This window comes from Chelonia mydas, chromosome 5, assembly GCF_015237465.2.
Source record: "Chelonia mydas isolate rCheMyd1 chromosome 5, rCheMyd1.pri.v2, whole genome shotgun sequence".
Lineage (NCBI taxonomy): Eukaryota > Metazoa > Chordata > Testudines > Cheloniidae > Chelonia > Chelonia mydas.
In genome coordinates, this window is record NC_051245.2 from 97,324,790 (window position 1) to 97,341,131 (window position 16,342).

Sequence of the window (16,342 nt, forward strand, 5' to 3'; positions counted from 1 at the left end):
TTTCATATATTTTTTCTATTCATTCTAAAATCTCAGTGCACCTACTTTATCCAATCTTTTGGGCAATGCAAGAAAATTATATGGTCATTTTTACTAGACCACTTTCTAAAGGACAATGTTTGCACTTTTGTTGGCTTGTGGGGAAAAAAAGGGCTGAATAAATGCCAGCCCTTTAATTATTCACTTTTTTTCAGCAATAGTTTTATTACAGTAGTAAGGTTCAATATGAACATTTCTTTATAATGAAATACATCAAGACAGTGAACTCCTAATTGTCTAGGAAGGGTTTTCACAAGACCACAAGTTACTGTACAAGATGATCTCTTACTCTGAACAGTATTAATTTAGTTTCTCAAACACACACATTCTTCCTCCTACATCCACCACTCTTTCGGAAGAGAAATAGATTCTTGCTTACCTGTAAAAAGATAGGAGCAAGTCTTCTTCAGCTTATTTGCTTGATCGTAAAGTTTCCGGGAACTCTTGTTAGATGTGGGACTTAGCCTTTGTCTCATAGTTTTCACACCCTGTTTACTGTCTGGGTTGAAGAATACTACAATTGGGAACCACTGGGTATAGTTCAACAGATCCACCGCTTTAGGAGTCACATCCAACAAAGCATGTTTATTCTGTTAACAAGAAGAGGATATGAAGATAATGGAAAACCTCCTGCTGGGGAGATGGTGCAGATGGTCTGACATTATTAGAATGACTAAAGCTGTAGAGCCTACAGATTTGAATGCACAACCAGAATGTTGTCTGGTAAAGAGCCTTTATTAGCAGCAAGGCCCAAGTCAATGCTGTAGTTGGAAAATGAAAGAGCTGGGAAAACAAAAAAAGGCCAGTTATGGCCCTCCCAACCAGGGCCATAAGGGGCCCAAATCTCTCCCCAAAATCCCACCACATGCCGGGACTACAATGGGCACCTCCCCTCTCCTTTCACCGACATTTTTTGGACATTCAATAAAACAGTATATGAACATGGTATTTAATATTGGGCAATTAAATGTAGCAGAGAAAGGTATAACACGATCCAATGGCTGAAAGTTGAAGCTAAATAAATTAAAAATGTATATCTTATATACAGTCTGAACAATGAGAGTAATTAACCATTGGAACAATTTACCAAGGGTCATGGTGGATTCTCCATCACTGACCATTTTTAAATCAAGATTAGAAACATCCAAAAGAGCTGATATTTTGTGCAAGTTCTATGGCCTGCATAAGACAGGAAGTCAGTCTAGATTATCACAGTGGTCCCTTCTGGCCTTGGAATCTATAACTCAGATACAAATATACTAACTCTGACATTGTGTGCACCTTTCTTACTCTGTTTCCCATTTCTTTATTCCCTTCACTCTTGTTTTCATTATCTTCCTTTTATTTGCATAGAGATTTTCTTTTCTTTTCCTACCCTGCCTATCTCTTTACTGTGCCCCTGCCCACTCATCACCTTCCCTCACCACAATTATTTTCCCAGTCTTTGGGCTGCTATTCATGTGGCGTGAGTAACCAGGACACAGCTCACACTTCCCACTGGTTACAGCCTCCTACTATACTGCCAAAACTTAAAGCAAATATCCTCCGTAGGCCTCATCCCATGCAAACTACACTCTGGGAAAGGCTTCTTGGGTGAAATTCTGGCCCCACTTAAGTCAATGGGAGTTTTGCCATAGACTTCAATGGGGTCATGTTTTCACCTCGGCACATATTTCTTTTGCCTACACAGGTTCTCTCTCCCTCAGGCTTCCTGGTTGCCATCCTTGGACTTTGGAGTTCCAGTGGTAATCTTTAAAAAGTCAGCATTTGCTGACATTTCACACAGTTACCATAGCTATTTCCTATTTCAAATACATAGGTAGTAACTATTGTCAAATATTGACTTTTTAATGGACACGACTGCAGTTGGAGCTTAGGATGAAGGTAAAGGTGGCCCTGGCAGTTATAGGGTATGTCTCCACCACAAACGAAATGTATTGTATACCCACCTTTAGCTTTAATCCAGTTGGCATGGCTAACAACAGTTGCGAACATGTGGCGGCACAGACTTCAGCCTGGACTATCAGCTCACGTACATAACCAGAGTCCTCAGCAGGTTTGTACTGGGGCCGTCACATCTTCACTACTCTTGTTACCCATTCTAGCTAGGTTAAAGCTAGTGTGAAAATGCCTACCTGCTCTACAATTACACTTCACTTGCAGTGTAGATGTACCCATACATACAGTAGAGCCAGGATGACATTCTGGAACATTCCAGCTCTGTTCAAGCACTGGATCCTGGTGTGGTTTAAACTTAGGCAAGTCCACAAATAGCTTTTTTAAAAATCTGAACATTTTAATTGGATTAATACAGGGCCAAATTCATGGCTAACATAAGTGGGCTCCTCTCTAATGTTGTCTCTGAAGTACTTATTCACAGGAAATTACTGAAATGAGAAAAACAAGGATCAAGTAAGAATGGTGATCCAGTTTCCCCACAGTTCTGCCTTTATTTCAAATGCACATTAACACATTTATTTTCTTGCATATTAATATGTTAGAATTCTTTCTCCAAGTTTTTAGGAACAAAATAAACAAACAAACAAAGTCTGTTTCCGATAGCAAATGTTTTTCAAACAGAAATACTTTACCTGCTCAATAATTTGCCTCACAGTGTTCAAACGCACCACACCAGTTAACTTCTCTGAACCTGCATCTTTGGGTTCTGTCTCTGCAAGGACAACAGATGGTTTTTCCAGTTGTGAAATGACTGTTCAAATTACCCTTCCCCCAAAATTCAATGCTGAAGAGCCAAACTGCTGAAGAAAAAGTAATGAATGACTTACTGGCAGTTTGATACAGATCAGGGAAGTCGTTTGACAGCTTTTCCATTGCTAGATCTGCAATGGGGCCAAATATCACCACAGGTCTCTTAAAACCAGCTGAAGAAAAAAATATTTAGACAGAAGGTCTTTACATATAAAATCACCATGGCAATACATATTGAAACAAACATGCAGAAAAAGCTCAATTTAATCTTTAAGACTAATATCCTGGAAGTATCTGTAAGCTCCATATTATACATTTTACACCCCCTCCCCCACACACACCCCCACTCAGCCCTCCCCTCCCATCTTTTGGTTCCCAGTGATTCATGCAGGACCCTTCCTAATGTGAAGGGAATTCATGTATGACTTACCAATGGGGAAAAGTGAGAGGGTTGTTTCCCCCACCCACACTTATAAAAAGTTGGAAGGGAGAAGAATGGAAATAAGAAACACGTAGATAGTCCTTCTCATTATTCAGAATCAAGAACAGCTGAGCGGACTCTGTCATTTGAGGATGTATAGTACAATTTCCCTAGTCTGCCCTGCAGTAAACGACAAGCTCTCGAAGCCGCACTAAATGCAGTGAGACTACTCTGATGATTAAAGTTACAAACATGCTTAAGCATTTGCAGGGTCAGAGCACTTTACAGTGGCAAAGAGTGGAGAGAATGTTCTTATTCTGAGGCCAATGCAAGTAACATAATGGTCCTTGTAAGCCAGTGGGAGAGGGCCATATTGTGCTCGGTGTCCCCTGAAAGTGTTTTTACTACTTTTTATTCCTCTTAGCCCAGTAGAACCAACACAACACAGGAGAATGGAAACTATCCTGACTCATGTAACATCAGGAGAATTATTACAGGGACAAAAATTCTTCCCTCTGTTACATCCAGGCAACTCTATTAATAAAAGCAATGGGATTACACCAGTTTAACTGAGGGTTGCATTTGCCCTAAAGAATCATTATTACAGGTGTCTATGAATGAGCCAGAAAGAACACAGCTAGATTTTCATATCCTAGGTTATGTTTGCAAGGCTGGCCAAAAAATACCAAAACCAAAACATCTCTTTACTTGTGAAGTGAACAAATTTGATGTAGAAGTGAAGAAGAGACAAACATGGACTTCCAAGAAGCAGCGTTTGCAGTGACACTTTTTAGAGCAGAGAACAGCTGCATTCAGAAGCAATGCTCCCTCAAATTTTTGACAGGCCGTGTGCGCAAAAAATTTCTTCTGTGCAAATTGTTGTGCTTCTGTGCAAATTTTTGCCATGTGCGTGGGGTTTAGGATCTGTGCGCGCGCACATGCGCACAGCTTCGAGGGAACAGTGCTCAGAAGTTAGAATCTTGACCAGGAGATTAGCATGTTACCGTTTTCTGTTATACTTTTCATTTAGCCTAGAACCCAAGATGGGTGGTGACACTTATTAAGTTGCCACATAAATGACAGTAACACTTGGGCAATAACAGCAAGATGTGAATAGGTGCTCAGTTCTGTAAAGTTCCACTCACCCTCTCGCAGCAGAACTCGCTCATAGGCCGGGAACTTTGTGCTAACAGATGCAATCGCTGTCAGATCTTCACGACTCTTTCTCAGATTCTTTTTCATTCCAGATCGTTGGCCACGCATTCTCCAGAAATCTGCCCTGTCACTCGAGCCATCTCTCTGGGCATTCTGAACACTGGCCATCTGCTCAGCTCTGAAAGGAACAGCATGGAATCCATTTGAAAAATGCAATCAAAGGGAAAACATGCCACACTAAAGGAAGAACCTCAGCAGAATCCAGGATATGAATTTGTAACTACAATGGATAACTCGGCAGGTAGGCAATCTGGAGGGGTATCCAGGGATTCTTGCCTTGAAGCAGACAAAATTAATATCAGAGAGATGCTCTGACTTGCCTCAACTGCAAGGTTTATTGTGCATGAATCAATCCTCTGGCTGCTAAGGCAAATGACAAACATAATGTATGCCAAGTAGCTGCTCAAGGAAAAGGCGGTGTATGTGGAGATGGAAAGAGAGGAAGCAACCCATCATGAAATAATGGGCAAATTACTTAAAGACCACCTCCCGCTCTCCATCATCTCTTCCTCAGATATCTTAAATTGAGTCCAAAAGGTAAAGCCCCCTTAATCAGTTCAGTATAACAAGGAATAGACTAAGGTGCACCACATAGGAAAGGAAAACCAAGCAGGACATCATGGAAGTACACTGTAAAGTCATATAACTTTAGGAACTTTTGTACAGGAGAATTGAAGATTTTTTCTTAAAATAAAACTGCGACTATATTGAAAGAAATATCACTTAGATACGACTTTGCTGCACTCTGCAATTCTTCATTAGCACACCAGATAACCAAGCACTTTTAAAAAATCTGTCTGAATTAACTGGAGTTTGTAAAAGCAAATTTAGCCAAAAACTTCCTACAACAGTTCAGTCACCCTCAGTACTTCCAAGAATACAATTAAAATTGTCAAGACATGAAAACACACTTTCCCTAAGAACATGTAGCTATACAGAAAAGTATTAGAGGCTTTTTCCAGAGCACTCATGTCAGGGTTCCCTCCCCACTCTGAACTCTAGGGTACAGACCTGCATGAAAGACCCCCTAAACTTATTTCTAGCAGCTTAGGTTAAAAACTCCCCAAGGCACAAATTCTCCCTTGTACCTTGGATTAGATAACGCTGCCACCACTAAGTGATTTAGACAAACTCAGGGAAAGGATCACTTGGAGTTCCTACTCCCCCATAATATCCCCCCAAGCCCCCACACCCCCTTTCCTGGGGAGGCTTGAGAATAAACAAGATGAGCACAGACCAAACTTGGGGTTTTTTTAGGACACCAAAACAAACAAACAAACAAACAAACAAACAAACCAAAAAAAAAAACAGTCAGATTCTAAAAGAAACAGAACTTTATTAGAAAGAAAAAAGTAAAAGAAGCACCTCTGTAAAATTAGAATGGAAGATAATCTTACGGGGCAAATCAGATTCAAAAACACAGAGGATTTCCCTCTGGGCCAAACTTTAAAGTTACAAAAAAAAAACCAGGAATACACCTTCCTCTCAGCACAGAGAAAATCACAAGCCAAAACAAAAATAAACTAACACATTCCCTTGCTAGTACTTACTAATTCGAATGGAGTTGAATTGCTTGCTTCCTTGATCTGTGTCCGGCAAGCATACACAGAACAGACAGACGAAACCCCCGAGATTTGAAAGTATCTTGTCCTCTTATTGGTCCTTTTGGTCAGGTACCAGCCAGGTTACCTGAGCTTCTTAACCCTTTACAGATAAAAGGATTTTGTGCCTCTGGCCAGGAGGGATTTTATAGTACTGTATACAGGAAGGTTCCCTTTATATTTAAGACAACTCATCACTGTAATTCCCGAGTGCCTCACATATGCTAATTCATTTATCTTACCTTCTCTTCTCTCATTTGAGGTAGGAAAGTATTATTCCTATTTTTCAGATGGAGAACTAAGGCATTGAAAAAGTACACGCCTAGTCCAAGATCTCACAGGAAGTCTACAGCAGAACTGGGATTAGAACCCAGATCTCACAGGTCTGAGTGCAGTATCTTCGCTACAAGGCCATCTTTGCTCAGCTGTTACCGACTAATTCCACAGTTTTAAAAGTTAATTTTACACACACACTATTGTTATGAATGTGATCACTTGAGGGATGGACGGTGTCCATGTTCTTTTCCTCTCCTTCCTCTCCCAAATGGGTTATGTGAATGGTGAATAGGGTGAGAATCTCTTATTTTAAACATTGGGTGGGCAGGTGGGAAATCAATGTACCTGCTTTTATTTGGAATGATGCCCTTTTCCAGTTCATTTCCAATTCTCACAGCCAGCCAGTTACCCAGTTTGCCGTCGTACAGTGTATCAACTACTCGGAAGATCTCCCCTCTGGTGAATGCTAAACTCTGTGGAGATTCCTTCTCACATTCAAAGTGACTCCTTATAAAAAATGAATCTCCTCTGCCACAGGCCATTATGTCTCTATACACTGGAAGAGAAGACATCATTTAGTTTAACTTTGCTAAATAGATGTCCCATACCTTGCTCTGACATAGTTGCTGTGGGTGGTGTTTTACTCACCTGCTCTTCAAGCCTATTACCTTAAATAATGTAAGGTTAGTGAAGGAGAGATTAAGCTGTTATTCTAGTCACAAAACTTTGAAATTTCTTCCCTTCGCCCCCAGCGTGGGAAAGAAAAGGTGAACTGGCATGTTCCCTATGCCTGCCCGCCCTTTTATTCCCTAAAAGCTCCTCCACCTCTGCCCTTCATTCCATCTGATTCACTCTGGAACTTGTCAACATCATTGGTTCAGTCAGCCAATGGAAGTGAGAGGTGCGCTGCACTGCAGAGCAACACAAAACTGTTTTTCCTGCCTCGGGGTTTGCATCCATAGCATTCCCAACCACTGCCAGCACAGGGAACTGGATATTTGAACTCAGATTCCTCATGCAGCCCTGTCAGCTTTCCCAGCTCTCCCTATATTTCCAATTTTAAAATATTGTGTACATTACTAAGTGTTCTAGTACACACACACGCATGGTTATATCTAAAACCAAACAAGCAAACATTTGTATTTGCTCCTTATTGCCTCATGGATAAAAGCCCTGTATTGCTGACATCTGACAACAATCCCCCTACAGATCCCATGACTGAAGGGGAAGGCAGCAAGGAGCAGCATCTTGGCTGCTGAAGGTAGAAGCGACTGGGTATGGGGGACAAGAACTAAATGGCAGAGGTTCAGAGCTAGCAAGAGGTGCTTATTACAGGCTGGGTGGATGAGTAGAGGAGCAGGGCTCTTCTTTGACCAGCTGAATGGTGAAGCAGCCAGCCCACCTCTCCTCCTCCACATGTCCAGGATGGGAGTCAGCTGGACACAAAAGCAATAATTTTCTACAATACTTAAAATGAGGGCAATTAAAAAGTGTTTTGAAAAGTGAGTATGAGAAAGAGCATTTGTGATGTCCCCAGCAAAACACAGCTGAGTTGAAAGGCCTACTGTTCTTTTCAGTGCCTGTCACACTGAATCATAACAAACATTGTCACACTTTTGGTACCAGGTGCCTACCTTCATATTTGCTCTGAGCCAAAATGGTCACAGTTTCTCCTTTGGGAATTTCTAACAGGTAGAGAACAGCATCCTCCCGCACAATGCCTCTAAAATCCTGCATGTTTACCTGATGCAAAAGAAATGTTTTATTAGTGTAATAAAGCCCTAAAAGAGGAAAGGAAAAGGCTGTTTTATTATGGTTTAAAAAAAAAAATATCATCAATCAGAGGTTCATTGGTTTATGCCAATGGACATTATAGGTATGTAGAAGATGGATTACCTATAACTACGAGTGACATTCTGAAAGTACCCTGATGTTGAGGGCACTCTGTGAAGGGCTACAAAATGCCTGAACATGGGCACAGATGGCCAGGGCACATAAGAAAAGGTCCATTTCCAGGTAAGGCTATATCTGTTTCCACATATTATGCTGTTCTGTAGTTAAAATCCCACGTATTCTAAGTATACTGTTGTGCTAAGTAATCAAGGAACTTCAAGTAATCTGATGCACTGGTATGCTCCAGATGGTTATAATGCATCACAGGATTGTACCCTAGTTTCAATATCATCCAGCATCCTGGTCACCTAGCGTTGTGAGCACATCTTTCTGTGGTTGCCTCTCAACTGCACTCACCCTACCCCCTTTTCCATGTGTGTCTCGGCTGTTTATCTGGACATAGAAGTGATGTTCACTCCCTTGGACCAACTCTGAGGCACTAGGGGAAGAGCTGTACTGGAGTGCAGTGGCTCCCAGTGCAAGGTCTTTGGGCCAGTCAGGGTCTATTTGCAGAAGGAAAGCTGAGAGAGAAAAATGAGACAGGGAAGGAGAATCAGTGCTTCAGAAAAGGAATTATTTCAAAACCTGTTCAGGCCAGCAAGCAGTTGGAGAAATGAAAACATGAGAAGCAGGGGACTATGGGACTGAGACAGACCCCATGGAAATCAGTTAGAATCTTTATTGACTTCAGAGTGCTTTGGGATCAGGCCCAACTGATTTAGACAGGAGAGAAAACTCAGGAGGAAGACATGATAGACAGAAAGAGGAGAGCCACAGTCTCAGAAGAGATTTTTTGGGTAGAAAAACAACAAAAACAAAACAACAACAACAAGGAGGGAAACCTAAGGAGTTTTGATAAAATAATATCTATCACCTTTTATTCACTAAAATGTGAGAAAAGGAAGGGAGAAAATAATCAGGTCATAGAGGGACAAAAGCTAAATGATGGGTGGGAGAGAGGGGAAGATACTCTGGTCTCATGCTCCATGGTCTTTTTTCTCAGCTGGAGGAGTCACTAGTGAGTGTATCCACTTCCATCTTGGGGCATTTGTGTCATGTAACATTTCAACCAACTACTTCTCCTATTGAATCTTAATAAATTTCAACAGCAGATGTCAAAATTTAAGAATTCAGATAAAAAAAAATCATGCTCTAGGAACAGTGACCTTGTCCCTAGGAATAAAGTCATATGGATTTATGGTTTTTTCATATTGATGAAAGTAAAGAAAGCGATTTCTTTCACATGGTATCAAGGAACAAGCAGTTTTAGTTGCAGGGCTGAACATTTACATGGATACCTTAAGAATCTGATCTCCTTCCTGTAGCCCCTCCTGGTCAGCTGAAGTGCCTTCTTGAATTCCAGCAACAAATATCCCTACATCATTCCCACCTGCCAGCCGTAGACCCACACTGTCTCCTTTCTTGAATTTTACCATCTTCGTATTAGGACTAGAGTATTCACATGCAGAAAGAGAAAAAGTCAGGCCAAAGATTATGCATATGACAAGTTTACTTCCTACAAATGATTCATAAGTATGCTTGCTGTCAGTCTCTCTATGGTACTTATATGGCCCATCACTGTACTATGTGAGAATCTCTTAGTCTTTCATGTATGTCTCCTCACAATACCCCTGTGAGGTAGGGTAATGCTATTATCCCCCTTGCACAGATGGGGAACTGAGGTAAAGAGAGGCTAAGTGACTTGCCCAAGGCCACAGAGAAAGTCTGTGACATAACTGGGAATTGAACCCAGGTCTCCCCAGTCGTTAGCTAGAACTCTAACCACTGGGCCATCTGCCTCACATGAAGAGCTGTTTTTAAAATATACCAGTTTAAATGAATTATGAGTAATCACACTCAGATTTTTTCCCCCTCTCTACATTATGCAGAATGCAGTGTAATAATCTATCAGGTAGTTAATAGGAGAGTCGGATAACATGGAAGTCTTCAGACTTTCTTCTGTGGGCAGAGTGTCAAGAATGCCCAGTTGGTAAGTTGAATCAAACCTCTCTTGTTCCAAGGAGACAGCAAGTACTGGAGTAAGTTCAGCTTTTTCTCTGCCAGAAATGCTGTATGCCTGGATGACCTTCACATACTTGGAGGGCACTGCCTTTCTGTTATCATTCGCTCAACATACCAGTTAGAGCCTGTCCCATAAATTCTCTTTAACTGAACCAGAACTAAACACTGACATATCAATTTGTACCCATTATCCATATCTACAATACACAGGACTTGACCCCGAGACAGCCTTTCAGACGTTTAATCAGTTCTCAGATCTTTAAACCTGACTCTCTACTGGAAGTTTGGAACAAACAGATCTTCTTTAGGGTTCACCCCTTCAATCCAAATCTCCAACTGATTTATTACTGTTTCCCCAACACCAGCCCATTTCCCCATTTAATAATTTATATAAAGAAAGCATCCAGACTGTATTCTTATAAAGCACCTTAGTGATTTCAAATATCAGACTCTAGACAGTCAAAGCTCTAGAGGTCAACATTATCCCATTTAAAAAATTAGGTCCTAGGTCCACAGACATTTTGTTCCTGCTTTTCAGTGTGCAGATTCCACAGCTGCATTCAGTACACAAACTAGGGATTGAGAAAATAGACATTTAGCTGCAAAAATCTCCAGCTTGTGTATATACAACTGTGGAATGGGTGTGCGCAAAAGCAGGCAGGCAGGCAGGCAGGCAGGCACACACACAAAACCCCACACCCAGACCTTAGGCCTTACTTTATGATAATTCAGCCTCTTACGTTTTATCCTTTTCAAAGCTATCAATGCCCTTTATATAGATTAATATCCAGAAATCTAAGATGCAAAGAGAAATGTAGAGACCATAGATTAAAACAGAGGAGAGCCAAGAACCATGCATAAAGATACATACCTACATTTGCAAGTGCAATTATTGTGTTTGTGCCTGCAAATTGCAAAGGTAGGTATTTAACTAGCAATCTGCATTTAGAACCAGTCTGACTATGAAATCAGAGACTGTACATACAAATGTAGGGGGCCTGCAGTCTTGTGCATGTACATTAGGCCTCCTTTTTAAAAACTAAGTTCATCCTAAATGTTGTCAGTCCGCTATTTAATACAGAACCCAAGTTATCTTTTCTTGGCATAGGACTGTATAGGGGAAAACCACGGATGAAGAAACCAGCCCAAGAAAACAAAAAAAGCAATATGGATAGATGGTGAGAAAAACCAGGTGTTGAAAGCATACCCGTATATTGCTTCATCTTCAGGACTAGGCCGAAGAAAGGTTCTTGGGGTTACTTTTGGTTGAGACACTGTGTGTAAAAACCATAAAGTTATCTAATTGGACAAACAAGACATAAAAGAATGAAAGGTTTTCAGTTACAGGCAGCAGTTACAACAATATCATGTATGCCAGCAAACAGTGCAGATCTGCAGCCTAAAGCACAAGGCACTCTGACTGCAGTATCCAAAACGAAAAAGTAACGAAAGAACAAATGTCAAGGCAGTAAATTAACTTATGATTTCAGGCTCATCTCCCAATTATGTAATCCTTGTCAAATGGTTTTTTCCTCTCCAATTTTCTTTTTGTCAGGAATCTGATATTCAATCTCTTGCTCCAACTGTCCTCTTTTAAGGTCTGCCCAAAGGCCAGTCAGTCTATTCCAGCCAAGAAGGCTGGATGTGAATTCCCTTCGAGCCAATTTGTGCCAATTGTCAATCAGCTGGGGAAGATGTGGATAAGAGATGCCTTCAGACCCTACCTTCCTGGGAGATAACAGAGCCAGAATTTTGTCAGTACAATTGTATAGATTCACTTTTGCGGATAAGAGCACTCAACGTACATTTAACCTTTGTGCTTTATCTTTAGCTCTCTCCTGTTCTCTCTTTTCATTGGAATAAGGACTTGGTTATTTAGTTCTTTATTATAGATAAGAAGAACTGCAGGCTGCTCTGCACAGGAACTGCCATACCAGATCAGACCAGTGGTCCATCTAGTCTAGCATCCCATCTCTGACAGTGGCTAGTACCAGATGAGGAAGGTGCACGAAACCCTGTAGTAGACAATTATGGAATAATCTGGGGAGCCATAGAAAAAGTTTCTTCCTAACTCCCTCCAGTTAGTGTTTGGCTTAATTCTGAAGCATGAGGGTTTATACCCCTTGGAATTCTCTCCTCTCGCAGCTAATGGGTTTTGTTTGGAGGGAAAAAACATCTCAAATGGGACATTTGTAGCTCTGACCTGGCGGGTCATCTTTGTACTTTGGTTCTTTGTTTGTGTCGGTGATCATGACAGCAGCAGCAGCAGCTATATCACTGGTTGATTTAAAAGGCGTGGGCATTGCTCCCATCCTGGACAACCTGTTGGGTGGATCCTCTTTTGTACTTAACGGAAAGAACAAGAAATTGAGAACATTAAAACAAAATTTGGTACACATTAAAAATGTCTTCTTTAGTAAGAAAAAGAAGAGTAACACTTCCTACTTTGGCTTTTCCTTTAGTTTTTCATTGGAGGAATGAGAGTCGAAATCAGAGTGATGTAATTTTTGGTCATCTTGAGGGGAGCTTGATCGGTTTGACTCAATTTCAGAAATATCTATTGAGAGAACAGTTACGGTAAGTCTGTTTAAGAGATTTGTATTCCATTTCATTGCACATTTATCCACATCTACTTACTTGCAATAATCTCAAGATACAAAATACGAAATATTTATAAACTATCCCCGCTCTGGAAAAAAAGATTTGCCTGGGGCTAAGAAAAGTGACCTGCCCCTCTCAGAGCCTGTGTCTCCCACAAAATATTTCAGGAAGGTTTTGTAACATCCAGAAAGACATTCCAAGGAGCATCAAAAGCAAGTGTAAACTTTTCCCAACTAGTATTAACATCCCACAGGTTTGAGCTCTCGCCAGAAAAACACACCACACAGAGGCCTATTTTTATTGTTATAGAAATGAGAGAACTGTAAAATGAAGAAGAGAAGGTGGTTGCCAAGAACTGCAACTGAATCTTGCATAGTAAAAGATTAAATAAAAAGAAAATGGCTTGTCTGTCATTGCCCTCCCCAATTTCTCCTTTGAAAGTCCAGAAGGTTCACTGTTAAACAACATGAAGCTGAGCTACTAAATGTCCTTCAGAAAGAAGCAAACAATTTTCCATGTAGCCCACAAATTCAAGCCATGACCCATTCTCAGCAGGAAAAGCTCCAAGAAGTTGCACTGAATATTCTCACACCAGAAACACACTTCCTGAATCAATTAACAGCATCATGTTTCCAGTGAGGCACCAGCACTTTTCCCAATGCAGGTTATGCTGAAAGGGACTATTCATATGAAAACGATTGAAGAAGTTGGTAGGAGAAGGCTAAACTAACCGCTGATTGCATAATTCTGTCTCCTTCCCTGGAATATTGGAAAGAGTGGAAATGTCCTTAGAGTGAAATGAAACTGAGCTCATCCCACCATTGTCATGATTTGGGCCTTGCATTAAAATGACTTTCCTTCTAGCTATGGGGAGTTGGACTTTGCTTTGTTTAGTCAACATTACTCATGAATCAGCTAGAAATGAATCACTGAATGACACAAGGCCTGCTGAGTGACTGAAGGTTCTTCCTACACCAAAGGAAAAGGGTTTGCTGCTTCTTTGTCTTTCTAAAGAATAGCTGCAATATAGGTATCAATCAAATATGGTACTTGCATTACCACCATCCTATGAGAAACACTTTATATAAACAGCTTCACTTTCTGTCTATACAGGGAGTAGAACTGACATTACCTTTTGGCCCTAAGACGCCTCACCTTCTATTTCTGAGTCACTGTCATGCAACGAAGGGATGTTGAGCAGTGTCTGTTTTCTGTCCCTCAGAACTACCAACTGGAGTTTTCCTCGTGATTTCTCAATCAATTTTCGGGCATCAGCTAGCGACATATTCTCTGTTACTGTACCATTAATCTGTACATATAAGGCAGAAGTACTATTAAAAGCAAAAAATTAAGAACACAAATGGCAATAAGAAGTCATCTCAAAGCTCAGACCTGCTCATCCCCTTTCCAGTGAGCAGATTTTCTAATTAGGTTTTCAAATTAAAAACAAAAAACAAACAAACAAAGAAACACACACCTCAGCACAGAAAGAAACATCGTAATAAATGTACACAGCTTCAGCATGCCTTTGTCCAGGGCCGGCTCTAGGCACCAGCAAAACAAGCAGGTGCTTGGGGCGGCACATTTCTAGGGACGGCATTCCGGCACCGGCCCTGCCGCCCCCTAGAAATGTGCCCCCACCGCCCCAGCTCGCCTCCGCCTGCTCCCTGAGCGCGCCGCCGCTCCGCTTCTCCCCCCTCCCTCCCAGGCTTGCCGAGACAGAGAAGTCGAGCGGCGGCGCGGTCGGGGGAGGCAGCAGTGGTGGAGCGGAGGTGAGCTGGAGCGGGGAGCGGTTCCTCTACCCCCCCCCGTTACTTCCTGTGCTCCCCCCCACCCTCGCTCACCTCCGCTCCGCCTGCTCCCCTGAACATGCTGCCCCTCCCTCACCTGAGAGGGAGGGGGGGAGAAGCGGAGCGGCGGCGTGTTCAGGGGAGCAGGCAGAGCGGAGGTGAGCTAGGGCGGAGGATTGGGGTGGGGGGAGCCGCAGGAAGCCATAAGGGGGAGGGGGGGAAATGTGGCACGCCCGGGGGGAGGAGGCGGGGCCGGGGGGCACGAGAAAAAAGCGGGGCTGTCAAAATTTTTTTTGCTTGAGGCGGCAAAAATTCTAGAGCTGGCCCTGCCTTTGTCCACAACACACCTTGAGTATTATGTCTCCTTCATACAGATTACCATCTTTAGTTGCCAGGCCAGTACCGGTCATTTCTTTTATGAAAATCTGACTTCCAAGTCGGAGACCATACTCTGGAAAAGGAAGGAAAAAAATCCACAGCCTGTAGGTTGGCAGAACGAGTAAGTGTTTACATCTAATAACTACTCTGAGTACACATCATCCACAATCACATGCAACACAGCACTTTATAGTAAAAGGGAATCAGGCACCTTAAGAAGCAGAGGTAACATGGTGAGACTCAAGGATGGGATATCAGTTCTACACTGCCTACAGTCTCACATTTCACTTTTTTAATGACAGGTTTTTGTACCTCATGGGTCATATTCTCTCCTGTGCCATATTCTGCTAGTGCAGGAGGCTGGGGAAGGCAGTGGGGGCATCTCAGGGTGGCATTTATGGTTCCCCCACTCTCAAATGGCAGTGGCTCGTCATGGCCACAATGTTAGCTGCACCAACTCAGGATAACTTTCCATAGCCCCAAGAGACTACAGAATTTGAGGAGTGGAGCCATGGCCCCTCCCCTCCTCAGATACACCCCCTATATTGGGGGATTGGGAGGGAGTTGGCTCCTCTGGCTTTATGCCAGTATAGTCCCATCGCCAAACAGGCTTCTACAGCTCTGAATGGTCATGGTGATTTTGTACCACCTCTTATCTATGTACAAACTTCTTCAGCAAAGTCACTAAACAGATTTTCTCTACATACACGGTACGTATCTCCATGTGCATTAGCTTTACATATAGGAGCATCTTTTTTTTTTTGTAAACTCATAATGAAAGTGATCCTGTCATGTACAAAATTAATTTTTATAAAAACAAAACAAAACATAAGCCTCCCCCCTCCACCAATGCTATTAAGATAGATGCAGTGGTGTGTTCCAGATTAGAAGAACAGGTGTTCCTGTGGAGAGACGATTTGCAATATGTCAAGTGCCCCCAAGCAGTGGATTTCTATAAATCCCAGGAAGACAGGATTTATAAAGTAAAATGCTGACACAACCCAATCTAAAGTATAGTTTTGTTGCACAACATGTATTTTTGCGACACTATTAAGATCATGCGCACACACACCCCCTACCATGCAGCCTCCAACGTTTTGTTAAAAGTTTACTTTTTAATTACTCTAGTGATGAATGAACCAGTTCTAGTTTGAACCAGAACCTGAGCCATTAGAGGTCCATGTATCAACGCATTTCACCCAAACTACACTTTTGGAAACCTCGCCTGCCTTCCACTAAAGCAAATAACCTAAACTAAACCAAACACTAAAAGACAGGATGCAGCAGGTTCTCTTTAATCTATAAGAGCCAGGCATAAATTTAACTTTGGTGTAAACTTAACCATGATCAAAGTTGTGGATTCCATCACAAGGGTAGTGAGCTCATCGTAGGAAAGT

The 16,342-nt window shown here is 41.9% G+C and overlaps 1 protein-coding gene across 15 annotated transcripts in view; it reads right to left on the minus strand.

Annotated features, from left to right (window-relative positions):
• TJP2 (tight junction protein 2) overlaps window positions 1–16,342 on the minus strand; it is a 90,771-nt gene that overhangs the window by 5,743 nt on the left and 68,686 nt on the right. For all 15 annotated transcript variants that reach the window (XM_043547671.1, XM_043547677.1, XM_027827855.3 and 12 more), the window contains 12 exons: window positions 14,915–15,018; window positions 13,933–14,086; window positions 12,622–12,733; window positions 12,380–12,522; window positions 11,384–11,450; window positions 9,453–9,603; window positions 7,896–8,004; window positions 6,607–6,817; window positions 4,315–4,502; window positions 2,826–2,921; window positions 2,631–2,710; window positions 419–629 (listed from right to left, as the gene is read on the minus strand). In XM_043547671.1, the coding sequence (XP_043403606.1) occupies window positions 419–629; window positions 2,631–2,710; window positions 2,826–2,921; window positions 4,315–4,502; window positions 6,607–6,817; window positions 7,896–8,004; window positions 9,453–9,603; window positions 11,384–11,450; window positions 12,380–12,522; window positions 12,622–12,733; window positions 13,933–14,086; window positions 14,915–15,018 (1,626 nt within the window). The remainder of the gene's footprint in view (window positions 1–418; window positions 630–2,630; window positions 2,711–2,825; window positions 2,922–4,314; window positions 4,503–6,606; window positions 6,818–7,895; window positions 8,005–9,452; window positions 9,604–11,383; window positions 11,451–12,379; window positions 12,523–12,621; window positions 12,734–13,932; window positions 14,087–14,914; window positions 15,019–16,342) is intronic.